This window comes from Meleagris gallopavo, chromosome 30 (assembly GCF_000146605.3).
Source record: "Meleagris gallopavo isolate NT-WF06-2002-E0010 breed Aviagen turkey brand Nicholas breeding stock chromosome 30, Turkey_5.1, whole genome shotgun sequence".
Taxonomy (NCBI): Eukaryota; Metazoa; Chordata; class Aves; order Galliformes; family Phasianidae; genus Meleagris; species Meleagris gallopavo.
Genome location: NC_015040.2, coordinates 2,616,376 through 2,629,852, shown reverse-complemented (window position 1 = coordinate 2,629,852; position 13,477 = coordinate 2,616,376). Strand labels below are relative to the sequence as shown.

The 13,477-nt window shown below is 56.4% G+C and overlaps 2 protein-coding genes across 2 annotated transcripts; one reads left to right on the top strand and one right to left on the bottom strand.

Moving 5' to 3' along the window:
- Window positions 1–47: 47 nt before the first annotated feature.
- On the top strand, window positions 48–2,322 carry LOC100549955 (perilipin-3-like). The gene is made up of 7 exons (XM_003213226.4): window positions 48–166; window positions 310–505; window positions 587–669; window positions 741–1,038; window positions 1,162–1,352; window positions 1,429–1,551; window positions 1,638–2,322. The coding sequence occupies exons 1-7, from the start codon at window positions 113–115 to the stop codon at window positions 1,980–1,982; spliced, it is 1,290 nt and encodes a 429-aa protein (XP_003213274.1). The 5' UTR covers window positions 48–112; the 3' UTR covers window positions 1,983–2,322.
- A 704-nt stretch (window positions 2,323–3,026) lies between these two features.
- Window positions 3,027–12,241, bottom strand: HDGFL2 (HDGF like 2). The gene is made up of 16 exons (XM_010724983.3): window positions 12,209–12,241; window positions 11,748–11,977; window positions 11,529–11,667; window positions 9,549–9,728; window positions 9,155–9,268; window positions 8,924–8,995; window positions 8,494–8,641; window positions 8,206–8,281; window positions 7,809–8,094; window positions 6,978–7,072; window positions 6,385–6,455; window positions 5,941–6,011; window positions 5,374–5,475; window positions 5,070–5,283; window positions 4,214–4,343; window positions 3,027–4,003 (listed from the first exon to the last, which is right to left on the bottom strand). The coding sequence occupies exons 1-16, from the start codon at window positions 12,239–12,241 to the stop codon at window positions 3,925–3,927; spliced, it is 2,040 nt and encodes a 679-aa protein (XP_010723285.1). The 3' UTR covers window positions 3,027–3,924.
- Window positions 12,242–13,477: the final 1,236 nt, after the last annotated feature.

Sequence of the window (13,477 nt, the reverse complement as noted above, 5' to 3'; positions counted from 1 at the left end):
GACCGCCGGGGTCGGGGGGCAACGTGGAGTTCCCTCTTCCGGGGTATTCATTCCCCCCTCCGTCCTCACCGTGCAGATTTTTGGGGGTGCTGCCCTCCTGCTCTGCCCCGCCATGGCCGCTAGTGAGGATGGCACAGCGCAGCCCAAAGCTGAGGAGCAGCAGCAGGTCAGTGGGGCCGGGGGAGTCCGTCTGCATGGAGATGGGGGCTGTGGGCACCGGGCAGGGACAGTGACCCACCCCATCAGTGACCCCATTCCCACCCACGAGGGCTGCGTTTTGCTCTCACTGTTCCCCCTTGTCATGCACAGAGCATCGGGACGCGGGTGGCCAGCCTGCCCCTGGTGAGCTCCGCCTGCGGCATCGTGTCCAGTGCCTACAGCTCCACCAAGGAGAGCCATCCCTACGTCCGTTCTGTGTGTGATGCTGCTGAGAAGGGGGTGAAGACTCTGACAGCAGCAGCCTTGAGTGGGGCGCAGCCCATCCTCACCAAGCTGGAGCCGCAGAGTGAGTGGGGCACCCCACAGATCCGGGGATGGGGAGTGTTATGGGGTTCCACATCTGATTTTTTTGGGGGTTGGCTTTTAGTATCCACTGCTAATGAATACGCGTGCAAAGGGCTGGATAAGCTGGAGGAGAAGCTGCCCATCCTGCAGCAGCCCACTGAGAAGGTAACGTGGGGTGCGTGGTGCATCGGGATTTGCCCCAGTGCTGCCTACCAGGGCTTTGTCGTTCTCACCAGCTCATCTCAGACACCAAGCAGCTGGTGACATCCACAGTGACGGGGGCCAGGGATGTCCTGACCTCCACTGTGGCCGGAGCCAAGGATGCAGTGAGCAGCCGTGTGACAGGAGTGATGGATATGACCAAAGGAGCCGTGCAGGGCAGCGTGGAGCTGACCAAGTCGGCGGTGAGCAGCGGTGTCACCACCGTGATGGGCTCCACTGTGGGCCAGATGGTGGCCAGTGGGGTGGGCTCCATGCTGGAGAAGTCTGAGGAGCTGGTGGACCACTACCTGCCTATGACAGATGAGGAGCTGGGTAAGGATCTGATGGCAATGTGTGGAGATGGGGTGGGGGGTCAGTGTGGGGAGGGCCCACACTGGCTCTATGTGGAGGTCAGTGGTGGGGCAGGGACTCAGTTGATGGATTCCTTTCCTCTAGCCAAGCTTGCCACGGCTGTGGAGGGCTTTGAACCAGAGCAGCAGAAGAAGCAGCAGAGCTACTTTGTACGTCTGGGTTCTCTGTCAGCCAAACTGCAGCACCGTGCCCTCCAGCACTCCCTGGGCAAACTGCAGAGCGCCCGCTCCAGCAGCCACGACGTGCTGGGCCAGCTCCAGCGTGCCCTCGACCTGGTAGGACCATCCCCATCCCCACCCCCACCACTGGGCTGGGATCAGCCACCCGGCCACTGCTTTGTCCCTGCTTCAGGTGGAGCATCTCAAGCAAGGCGTGGACCAGAAGCTGCAGGGAGGGCAGGAGAAGCTGCAGCAGCTGTGGTTGGAGTGGAGCACCAAGCAGCCCAGTGGTGGCAAGGAGTTGGTGCCACCAGCAGTAAGCAGAGGGCAGGAGGGTCCCCATGCCCGCCCTGGTTTCCCTATGGTGCTCACCTGCTCACCCCACTTTTTGTCCCCGCACAGACAGTGGAATCAGGTGTGCTGGTCCTGCTGCAGGGCTTGGCTCAGCAGTTGCACAGCACCTGCCAGCCCTTGGTGTGCAGCCTGCAGGGCCTCCCTGCTGGCATCCAGGACACGGCAGCACAGGTCCGACACAACGTGGAGGAGCTCCGTGCCAGCCTGACATCAGCCACCTCCCTGCAGGAGCTGACAGGCAGTGCAGTGACACGGGCACGTGCCCACGCTACCAAAGCCCGTGAGCTGATGGATGAGCTGGTGGAGCACGTGGCACACAACACACCTCTGTCTTGGCTGGTGGGGCCCTTTGCTCCTTCTGTGCAGCAGGAGCAGGGTGTGCAGGGGAAATAGCAGCCCCCAGGGGGAGGATGGAAGCGTTCCCAAGCTGAAATCAGTGTTCCTACTAACCCATCCCTGCCCAAGTACCCATTAACTTCCCTCCCTGCCCATCCCAGGTTTCCCCTTGGCCAGAGCAGTGCCAGCAAAGTGCCTTAGCTTCCCCCAGTGCCTATGGCTGCTCCAGCCCTTGTTGGTCAGCACTCCATCTTCTCTAGCCTCCACTTGTCACCTCTGGTGCCTTCAGGCCCTTGCTCTTCCCATCCTTGCAGCTGTGTCTGCCCCCAGTGGTGGTGCCTGGTGGGGAGGGGGCTGTGGCTTGGGGTGGGTAAAACAATAAACTCAGTTTAGTTTTGCAATGGTCTAAGCCTTCTTGGGGGAACTGGGGCTGGTGGGGTTGGGAACCTCGGTTTCACCTCAGGATCTGCCCTGCTTACCTCCTTGCTGCCACTTGAAGTCCTTCCTGGGGCTTTTCGTGGAAGGAGGAATGAGGGCACGTGGTCCTGTGTGGTCTTTCAAGGGTGGGGGCTTCCAATAGTGGCACCAGCAGGGGCTGTCCTGGTACTGAGCTCTATGCTGGGCCTCCACCACCATCAGTGCTGTACAGAGCTCAGGGCTGAGAGGTTGAAACTAGATGATCGTTATGGTCTGTTTCAACCCAGGCCATTCTATGATTCTGAAGGTCAGAGGCTCCCAGGGAATACAGACCTCTGGGTCTGATCTCCCAGAACCTGCCTAGATCTGGTTCACAACCTGTATCTGACTTTCAGCTCACCCATACAGAGTGATGCTCTAAGTGGTGCTCGCAGAAGCCCCTTGCTGGGATGAGGCACAGTTTGGCCAACCCAAGACCTGACTTCCCAAAAATTGGGCAAGAAGGAAGCAAGGTTTATTTGGGTTTTGTTTATGGAGGGGTGGAACATGAAATAAAGCCTGGAAAAGAGCACAGACTCCCCAGAGTATGGTTACAGCAACAGCAGCCTGGGATCAGGGCACACCACCCTGTGTTGGCACTGCCTGACCCATGGCACAAACAGGACACGAGGATGCAGCATCTGGTTGAGCTGGGAACATCTTTATTTTGCATGTACAAAAGCTTCAGATTTCTTGCAAAAGAGCAGAAAGACAGACAGACAAACAAGATGCTGCCCAGCACAAGGCAGGATGCTGCCACTGATGAGTCCCCCAGCCAACATAGGGGAGAATACACAATTTCACTGTGCTTACCCAAAGGCAGATGCCAGCCCTGCTGCATCTGCTGGAGTGGAGGGACCAGGCTCCAGCAGCTGCAACCACAGGAGGGAAAAAGAGGCTCAGAGCAACAGAGTGAGGATCTGCCACTGAGGGGAGAAGTCCTTGTGTCCCTTCCCTAGTGGGGCTGCACTCAGCACCAGCACTGGAAAATGAAGAAGGAAGGCTGGGAGCACAGTCAGGCCCCACCATCACCCCTTGGGGACAGCTGTGGCAGGGACAGGGCCAACTCTGGGTGCTCAGCCCAGTTCAGGGCCCAAGGGAATAGGGACCCTTGGGGATTTGCTCTGGTCCCAGCCCTGGACAGGGAGAAAGGGATGAGGGAGGCTCCTGCCCACCCCTAGTCACAGTCAACGGTGCCTTAAGAAATAGACACTATGGCTCTTTGTGTTTTTCATTAAAAAACCCTTTATATTCATTTCATGTCGGTTGAAATCACAAGAAATTAGGTGGGGGGGGGGGAGAAGGGGAAAAAAGAAAAAAAAAGAGGGGACAAATACGGACAAAACAGCACAGTCTCCCCCCACGTTCAGTGCTTTCACGGGGTCAGGGGCACAGGACAAGACCTAGGACATCAGCTACTGTGTGACTTAGTGAAGTAACGCAAAGATGGGCAAGGCAGAGGCCAGTCTCCCTTCGGAGCAGGTTTTGTGGCCCTTCCAACATCCTCCTGCAGGCAGTCCCACGTGCTCAGCTCTCCGCATCCTCAGCTCTCCTCTGCATCATCCACAGACTCTGACTCCCCACGAACCCTCTCCCTTTCGGTGCTAGGATAATCCTGCACGCTGCAAGGAGAGCACAGGCACCACCTCAGCAAATGTCTCCTCTGCCCTGACCCCCCCAGCATCCCCTTCCCAAGCCAGGAAAAGTCCTACAACCCATAATATCCCCCAGATGTGGCCAAACAGGAGCTCAGCTTCCTGCAGAGCTGAAGCTGGGTGTACGGTAGATGCCAAGGAGCTCCTCTGTGCTGCATTTGCCTCTCACCCACTCACTTGTTATGGGCCTCCTCGCTAGGTGCCTCTGGCTCTCCAGCTCCTGGCCCTCGGCTTTTGTCTCTCTCCTGCTCCTCTGTGCCCTCCGTTTTTTGGGACAACGATTCGCCATTCACAGGACCTGACAAGTCTGCAGAGAAGAGACAGGCTGGGACACTTGGGCTCTTGGGCACTTCTCACCTATCCCACCCCACCCCACCCCACCCAAGAGGCTGGGCACCACCAGGACCAGCACAGCAGGTTGTCCTGATACACAGCCAAGTCCACAGCATGGGTATCCCAGCTCTGGCCTGACCAAGGCAGCTATTAGAATGGCCCCAAAGACTCAATTGCCCAAGACCAGAGGCTGACCTCAGCATGGATTTTCCCCACTGTCCCCTCCAGGAAAACTCTTACACCATTACTAGGATGTGCTCAGCCCGGGACTGACTGCTGGGCTCGCAGCCATGAGACAAAGGAAGATCCCAGCCACCAGCTGCCTGTGCAAGAGCTCCTCCAAGGGCGTCTCCACATTCCTTCATCTCCCTGGTGCCCTGGACCACATCTCAAAGAGTGAGCCAGGCCCAAAAGCTGCCCCAGAGGCACTTAAAATCAGGGTTTGGACACTGAGGTTGCCCTTTGCTCTTACTGCCACGAGCATTTGATATTCATCTCACAAAGTCTCATTTAAAAATGCAGTCCCTAGACTCTGTGGGGGAAGCTGGTGTGAAACTGCCCTTCTCCAGACAGCTCCACAGCCTGACATGAACTATACACAGGTCCACAGGGGGACCAGCTGTGCCCTGAGCACAGCCCTGGGATTGCTACACATCCAAACAGAGCAGGGAACCACCCTGAGACATGCAGGGAACATTACCAGCATTCATTTCCTCTTCTCCCTTCTCATTCTGTGTCTCCCCTCCTGACAGCTTCTCCTGGCCTTTCTCCACATCCCCCTTGTCCTTCTCAGGCCCGGCTTTGTTGGCTTTCTGGATTGCTTCCATCTTTGGTCCTAGGACACGCGACTTCAAGCGGGTGTAGACTTCAGCAGCTTTCTCCATCACGTCCTTGTTTGCTTTATAGCGACGGATCTGCAACAGAAACAGGGACAACCTTGGAGTTGTAGTGTCCTAAGCAGGCTTGTGTTCTCCAGTGGATGATCAATCCTCCACCTGCCATACCTTCTTTAGAGTAGCCACCACATCAGTGTGTTTCTGGAGGATGTGAGAGGTGACCTGGAGTGCACCCAGCTCCTCTAATGCATTCAGGCACCGCTTGATGTCCTGCAGGGATGGCACCAAGATCAGAAACTGCCTGGAAATCTCTCTGTGGATTACATCTCTCTCTGTACAGGCAGCAGGGGGAATAAATTGGGAGCCAGAGGGACTTCATTTGCTAAACCCCTATGGGGTTTTTTAGCAAAACTCTGGATCTGTCTCAAGGGAGACACCAACCCTACAGCACTCCAGTCCCAGCTCCACTAGCTCAGCTCAGGTGAGAGGACAACCACCCCCCATTTGTGGGTACAGGAATGGGAATGACAGAATCACCCCTGACAGCTCCAAAGGGGGCAACCAGGGCAGCCTTGAGCTCCCAGTGGGCACCCAGGACCAGCACTGCTGTGAGCACAGTTCCCTCATGGCACCCACTATCAAGACATCTGCATTGAGCAGCTGGCAAGGTCTGCATGGTGGCCAAGGACACAACCAGGGATCTCCCAGGCCAGGCCAATGTGTTCGAGCACTCACTGGGTTATCCACCTTCAAGGCAAACTTGATCTCACTGTGAAGTTTCTGAAGTTTCTCTTCAACTGTGGGCTCTGGAGCAAGAGACAGAAAAATGTAACAGGTCACCAGTATGGAGCACGCCACTACCCAGAACCTCTCCCCCAAACGGGGACTGGCTTCTTCTCATGTCTCCAAGGCTGAAAGCAGCCTCAGGGGCTTCTATGAGGAGAATGGGCTGAGGTGTGCCAAAATTAGCAGGAATCTATGTAGGAAAGTGGTCTCTACACACTCTGTAAATACTTTTCAACGTGATGCAGGGATCACAGCCATGCTGGAAAGGTGCAAGCATAGCCACACTGATCCCAACTGGAGAGAACCCTCCCCTAGCTCCAGTTGGGAAAGGAACCAGCCCTGGTTCCCTTCTCTCCCTTCTGTAACTTCTCTCAAAAGCAATCGCTCTCTCACCCTTCTTCCTCTCCATTCTCCTTTCAGGGATCAGGTCAGACTTCTTCCGGCCTCTTTCCACTTTCAAAGGTCTGTGGGTAAAAAAGGAAAGAGGTCCTTCAAGAGATGCCTGCAGGTGAAACCACCTGCCTGTTGCTGGGCAAGCAAGAAAGGTGACAGCTCATGGCAGTGCATCCTCCAGACTGTTCAACAGCATGAGCCCTGCCACACTCCACCCATGCTTGCAGACACATCCCCGAGATCACACAGGCAGGAGCTTTGAGACAGCAGCTCCCCCATGCCCCAGCTTTCCAGAACTGCAGAAAGGCAGAACTCAAAGCAAGGTGTCTGGGGATACCCCAAGGATCTTCCCCTCTGTGGGTTGGAATAAAACAAGGGAGCTCAGTCTGGTGCCCTCCACACACCTCCATCAGCCCCCTCAGCTCTAGGAGAAAGGAGAGGAGAAACCCCCCCCATGGGTGCTGCTATCACAGACAGCTCCACAAGGATGTTCATCCCCTCTCCAGGGTGTCCTCAAAAGGGACTGGGCACCAGCAGAGGAGATCTGTCCCCAGAAAAAAAGAGCACCGAGTGCAGGGAGGGGAGATACTGACTTGTTTCGTGGTTTCTCCTCTGCTCGGCCTCTCTTCTCCTTCTGATTTGGTTTCCTTGACAACTCTGAGGGCTGCTTCTTCACTGGTTTCTTTACCTGAAAAGAGAGAACAATGCAGGCAAAAGCAGATTGCAGCAGAGAAACCCCCTCTCACCCCAACCACTGCAGGAGGGAGACAGTGCCATGGCCCATTCTGATCCTCCCAGTCCCATATAGAGGTAATCCAGAAAATCCAACAGCCAGCACCCATGATATCACTGCTGCAAGCCACAGGCAAGCAGCACCATTGGTCTGGGTGCAGTGCTGTCCCCTGCACAAGATGAAAAAAGACTTGGGTTACAGCATAACCATCTGCTGCTTCAGAAGTAAATATGCTGATACTTAAAACAGCCCACCCAGCCTGCAATACCTGTGGGCAGACCCACACATCCTTTCACAACTCAGATCTGCATGACGCTTTCATAGCCCAGCTCTATATGGAGAAACAGGCATTAGAATGAAACAATGACCCTTCCCTCTGTCAGTGAGGAACCACAGCTGCCAAAGGCCCTCTACAACCTTTCTCAGTGCTTCGCCCAAGCCTTGCTAACCCTTCCCATTATCTGCAGAGCAAAATGATGATTGTGGTGGGAGGGAGAGCATCACAGGGATGTAAGCTGGACAAGAGCTCCAGAGCCCAGGGAATAGCTGCCCCAGGGATACATCCCTATCCTGCAACTCCAGTGTAACAGAAGACCAAGGCAGCAGGTCACTGCTGCTCCTGGAGGCACCTGCTGACTTAACAAGGAGAGGGTGGGTTGTCATTTGACACCAGCTCTCCTCCTGTACTCACCTCTTTCTCCATCTCCAGCTCAGAGTCTGAGGAGGATGGGGCCTTACCCCGGCCTTTTCTGCCCTTTTTGGCCACTTCATCATCTGCACTACTGTCGCTGTCTGAGTGCACCTCCTCGCCCTTCTCTGCTTTCTCCTTCCTTTTCTCTTTCTCCTCCTTCTCCTGCTCCCGGAGCCGGCGGATTTCTTCCTCTTGTTCCCTCTTCCTCTTCTCTTCCAGCTCCCGTCGCCTTTCCTCATCTCGCCTCTTCCATTCACTGATACGGTCCACATCACTGTCGCTATCACTACAAAAAAAACAAGAGCGTGTTTGGAAGCCTTGTTGTGAGAAGTGAAGCCAGGGACTCCCCCCAGCCCAGCGGGTGACAGCACCCCAATCCCACTGCAGCTGATCTCACCTGTCGCTGCTGGAGCTGATAGGGACACGCTCAAGTTTTGGTTTCCTACCACGGGGCTTGGGAGGGGGTTTCTCAGCTGCAAGCCAAAAAGAAGATGTTCAGCAAGAGCCCTGGTAGCTTCTTGTGAAAACTGCCCCAAATCAGGGGTTGCTCAGACGTGCATTAGATGCTGCCCACAATAGAAAGGGACGCCAGAACCTCAGGAGCCCCCAATTTCTCGTGCTCTCCAGTATCCTGAAGAAGCCAGCAGTGGCTCAGTTGCAGTAGGTGAAGTCTCTTTGGTGTTACCTGGCTTTCTGCCCCGTTGAGGCTTTTTAACAGACACATCGGAGTCTGAATCGGAGTTGGAGTCTGACTTGGTCATGTCCACAGTTGCATTTCCCATTTCTGAGTCCGAGTCCACTTTGGAGTCAGAGTCGGAGCCAGACTCCACTTTCTGTAGATAAAAAGCAGAGTTGGAGGTGGGAAGGAGGAGCAGCTGACATTCCCAAACACAGCACTGCAGGGCTCAGCCAGGTCACTGAGACAGAAGCAAGGTCTCACAGCCCTCCTGCCCCAACACAGCAGCACAGAGCTCAGTCTCCCTGCTCAACAGAGGAGCCACCCCCTGCACCTTCCTAGACAGTACTGGCAAAAGCCAGCTGCCTCATCACCCAGGGAGTCTGGAGGAAAGCAAAGTAGCAATGTATAGGGACAGACCACTTCAGGAATCTTTTACCTTCTTCTTCCTTCCCCCTGCAGGCATCCTCCGGGGAGCCCTGGCCACTGGCTTCTTCTCAGGAGTGAAGTCCTGAAGGAAAACCCAGATATTAAAAAATGGGGAAAGATCTCATGAAGGTGAAGCCAGTTCCTCCAGGCCCTGATTCAGTGCCACTGGCTCCACAGATGGTGCTGCTCTTCCAGTAGCATCCTGCCAGCCTCCATACAAGCACACCCCAAACCCTCTTACCTGGTCACTGTTTTTTTCTGACTCAGAAGATGTTTCCGAATTCTCTTCTTCTGTCAGGGAGGGGCTGCCCTGATCTTCACTTGAAGATTTCCGAGGCCTTTTTGCCACTGGCATCTGATACTCGAGAAGCAACAAAGTGAGAATTCCACCCCCTTTCCTCCCACAACAGAAAGGGAGGAAGAGGTTGCCCAGCTCTACCGGACCAGCCCCACTGGAATGACCACATGCACTCAGAAGAGACGTGCACCAGGATTTGGCCGTGCCACCACTTCACAAACAAAGCACAACACCTGCAAGACTCCTGACCACACAATGGGCCCCACAACCACACTACAGCAACCCCCCCCCATTCTGGGACAGCCCCCCAATCCCCAGTGCCTCAGCCCACACTCACTTTCATTGCCAGTGATTTTCGTTTGAGCCCGCTGTGGTCGCTGCCTCGATCTGAGTCCTCATCACTTTCCATTTTCTCTGTGGTGACTGCAGCCATGGCAGCATCTTCCTCATCATCACCAGCATCACTTCCCCCCATCGGGTCATTCTCGGGGATGTCACTGTCAGAGGAGCTGGCAGGCTAAAGATAGTAGAAATAACAATGATGTTATTGCACCAGCAGGCCTGTGGCGTGCCAGGCTGGAGAAAAGGGGCACAAAAGGGTGACAAGCAACGAACAGCAGCATTGAGCAGAGAGGAGCACACACAGAAAAGCACAGGTAAGGTCCCCAACTGGAGCCAGGGCCCTTCAGCATGGTTCTGGGGCAGAAGGACAATATCACACAGCCCTTGGATGAGCGTGCTCTTGACCCCCTTCTAATCTCCCTGCACCCCCTTCCCCAAGGCCCCTTCCACACCTCCCCGAGACCACCAGAAACACCTTCCCTCCAGCTCCCTTGGCTCAGCTCCACCTACCACTTCCCTGCTCCCCTCCCCAGCATCCTCATGCTCTGCCAAAGACCCCTGGAGAAGCCTGAGCTTGACATCCCCCGCGGATGAGTGCATCCCAGCCTTCCTCTGCCTTGCAAGTTGCCAGAGAAGCAGGGCTGAATGGTGCGGTTCAGTCCTTCCTCCAGCAGCTCATTTCATGCCAGGCCTCTTCCTTCTCACACACCTTCCCCATCAGAATGGCCTGCAAAAGGAGTCCAGCACAGCAGCCCTGCTGTCGCTCAGTTGGGATCTCTTCCATGCTGTTCCACCACCCTGCACAGGGAACATCTCCCAGCCTCTCATCAGCCCATCATGAGGATCCTCAAACAGGCGCATCGCATCCAAGGGGAAGAAAGCACCTGAGCTGCTTCTTCTGGGCTCTTCCATTCTTTTCAGACAGGACAGCTGACCCTAGGAGCCGGGGTTCTTCCAGCACTGAAGCCTTGCTGCTGGAAAGACTCTCATCATTTTAACTTTTCTTGACACCTTGCTTCACTTAGGTCTCAAAACCAAAAAAGCCTCTACTTCAGTCTCTTCTGTGAGACCTGTGGTCTCGTTGGGATCTTTGCCATGGCCTCAGTCACAGCAAACCATTCAAGAACGAGTTTCTTAAGTCTGCTGGAAGTTCATTCACAGTGGTGCTGAGCAATCTCTTGAATAGAAGGTGCTGCCTTCCTCACCACTGCCATCCTCCCTCCCGCCACTACATACAAGCAAAGTTGTTCTCCAGGTTCTCAAAGATCTCCAGGGTCTCACCTTATCTACAACTGCATCCTTAGGTCCAGCCTTCTCCCACAGCTACTCAAACCACAGCTCCTCTCCTGCAATGCCAGCAGCACATCTCAGCCTGCCTACCTCCAGACCATCTCGTCTTCATAGCTCACCTTTAAAAACCTTCCTCTGCCTCTTCAGACCAACTGCCTATGAAGCTGCTTTGGACGCCTTCTTTGAAGATCGCTATACAATAAATTGTATCATACAATAATGGTTACAAAATGCCCTTCGTACACATGAACAATTGACAGCAAAGAGCCTTTCCCCAGCCTGCTCTGAAGGAGCAATCAGTGGCTTTTGACTCAGGACCTTGGAAACGGATGAAGAGAGGGACTGCACACAGGTCCATGAGCCGGGGACCAGCAAGCCTCCGTTCTCACTCTGACAAAGAAATCCTCTGTGGCTTTGGGCAAGGCACACACAGCACATCCCTGTCTCACCTCAAAGATGGGGCAGAGGTGCCTACCTCGCAGAGGACAAGGAGGGCCGACTCACCGAAAGGAGAGGCAGGAAGGGGGAAGCTATTTCAACCCGAGAAAGCCAATCTGCGAGATGGAAGCGCAGAGACACCACAGCAGTGACAAGCAGAAAAAGGAGGAGAGCGACTTGGAGGAAAGGAAAGCTGGAGGCAGCCCGGATCCTTGCTGACCCCCCGCCACACGAGGCCCACACTCACCGGAGGGGCACTGTAACTGGCATGAGGGTTGTTCTGGATTTCCCATAATCCCTCGTTGAAGCCTTTTCTCTTGTTTGGTTTCCCATATTTGTCCTTATACTTTTCATAGGGGAACAGATCTTTGGGGCCCAAAAAGGCGCTGGAGAGAAACAAAGCAGAGGTGAGCCCAGAGCAGAAGCAGCAGGGCAAGGCCCAGAGAGGGGGCGAGGCAGCGCTTACGTCTCGTGAGTGCCGAAGAAGAAGATGGGGTACTTGTTCGGCGGGGGTTTCACGGCACCATCTGCGATGTCATCGATCTGAAAGGAAACCCAAAGCAGGAGGTGGTCAGAGAGAGCGGCTTGGGCACATCCTCTGCAAGGCACATTAGCCCCGGCTAGCAGCGTCGGACTCCAGCACACACACACACTTGGAGGCAAGCACGGCAACAAAGCACCCGGACAGGGAACTTGCTACGCACAGAGTCCTAATGCAGCATTATGGCCAAGCAGGAGCTCTAGAAGAGGAACAGAAGGGATCCGGCGCAGACGCTTTATGGCTACAGCTGGGCACGATGTGCCCCTCGTCAGGATGCGTGGGAAGCCCCCTCCGAGCCCAGGGGTGGCAGCTCCAACGGGTGGCCTGAAGGTCCCTCCTGGCTGCAGACAGGCCACAGGCAAAGCCCAGCCACCAGCAGGACGCACGGGCACCCCGGTCTTCTTCCCAACACGCCGCATTGGCTCCGGTGCCCTTCGGTCTGCTCCACATGGTCTGGGCTGGGGCACAAGCAGGAGCCTCGGGGGCCCCCCAACACGCTGGGGAGTCTTCGGGAGGAGCATTCCCAAAGGAGCAGCCAGCTAAAGCAGGAGATGCTGTGAGCAATGCGAGCGCCCCGCTGGAAGGGCCGAGTCCTCTCGGCGCCGGGCCCCAACCCCGCGTTGGTACAGGGCTTGGCATCCCAGATCTCCTGGCGTGGTGCAGCCAAGCAGCGTTGTCTCCAGCACCCCGGTCCTGCACAGCATCACTCACCATCGGACCGACCCACCGAGCCCTCGCACCCTTAGCACTGCAGAACTCTGACTGAGCCCTGCACGCCCCGTGTTGGCACCGCCACTCGGGATGGAGATGCACAGCACTGCCCACCAGGATGACCATCCCCACCACGTCAACTTTATCACCCCTCACTCTGCCCGCAGCACAACAGCACAGCTCGCTCCTCTCCTGCACCTTGAGAGCTCACAGCCCCCTGCACGCATCGGTGTCACCTCAACGTGTCCCAGCAAAGGGCACTGCCCCACAGCAGCTCTGCCCCCATCCCTCCTCCTGTCGTCCTGAGTTTGCAAGGCTGTGCAATGTGGTGGAAGGACGAGGCTGGAGATGGAAGGATGGGGCAGGGGATGGGCGCCGGGAGTACAGACCCAGCAGGAGCCCAGGCAAAGGTCTGTGAGAGTAGGGCAAAGCGGGGGCCTTTCTTGAATGGTTCTCCATCTCAGCCAGGGTTGGGGCTTGGCCCATGTGTCAGTACAGGACCTCAGCTCCCCGCTTTGGCTCAAGTGCCAGCGTGGGACCCAAGTACCAGCACGGGGCCTCAGTTCCCATTCAGCCCAAGCATCAGCGCGGGACCCCGGGGCGGCGGAGGCACAGAGCGCCAGGGGTGACCCAGGCACGGGGGCGAGGGAGGAGGGCAGAACGGGGCCCGTTCCCAATCAGAGCCCCATCCCCGGCCGGGATCAGAGCGCGGTGCGGTGCCAGCGCGGGTCCGCAGCTCCCAGCCGTCCCCGGTGCCAGCAGAGCCCCGCTGCCAATGCGGGACCTCAGCTCCCACTCCGCCCAAGCGCAGCGCGGGCTCGCAATGCCGGCCCGCCCCGATCCCAGCCCCGCTGTCCCCGCGTCCCGCCGAGCTCCGGTCCCGCTGCGAGCGGCCGTGAGAAACCCGCGCTGCGGAGCGCGCTCCGCCCCGAGCCCCGCCGCCC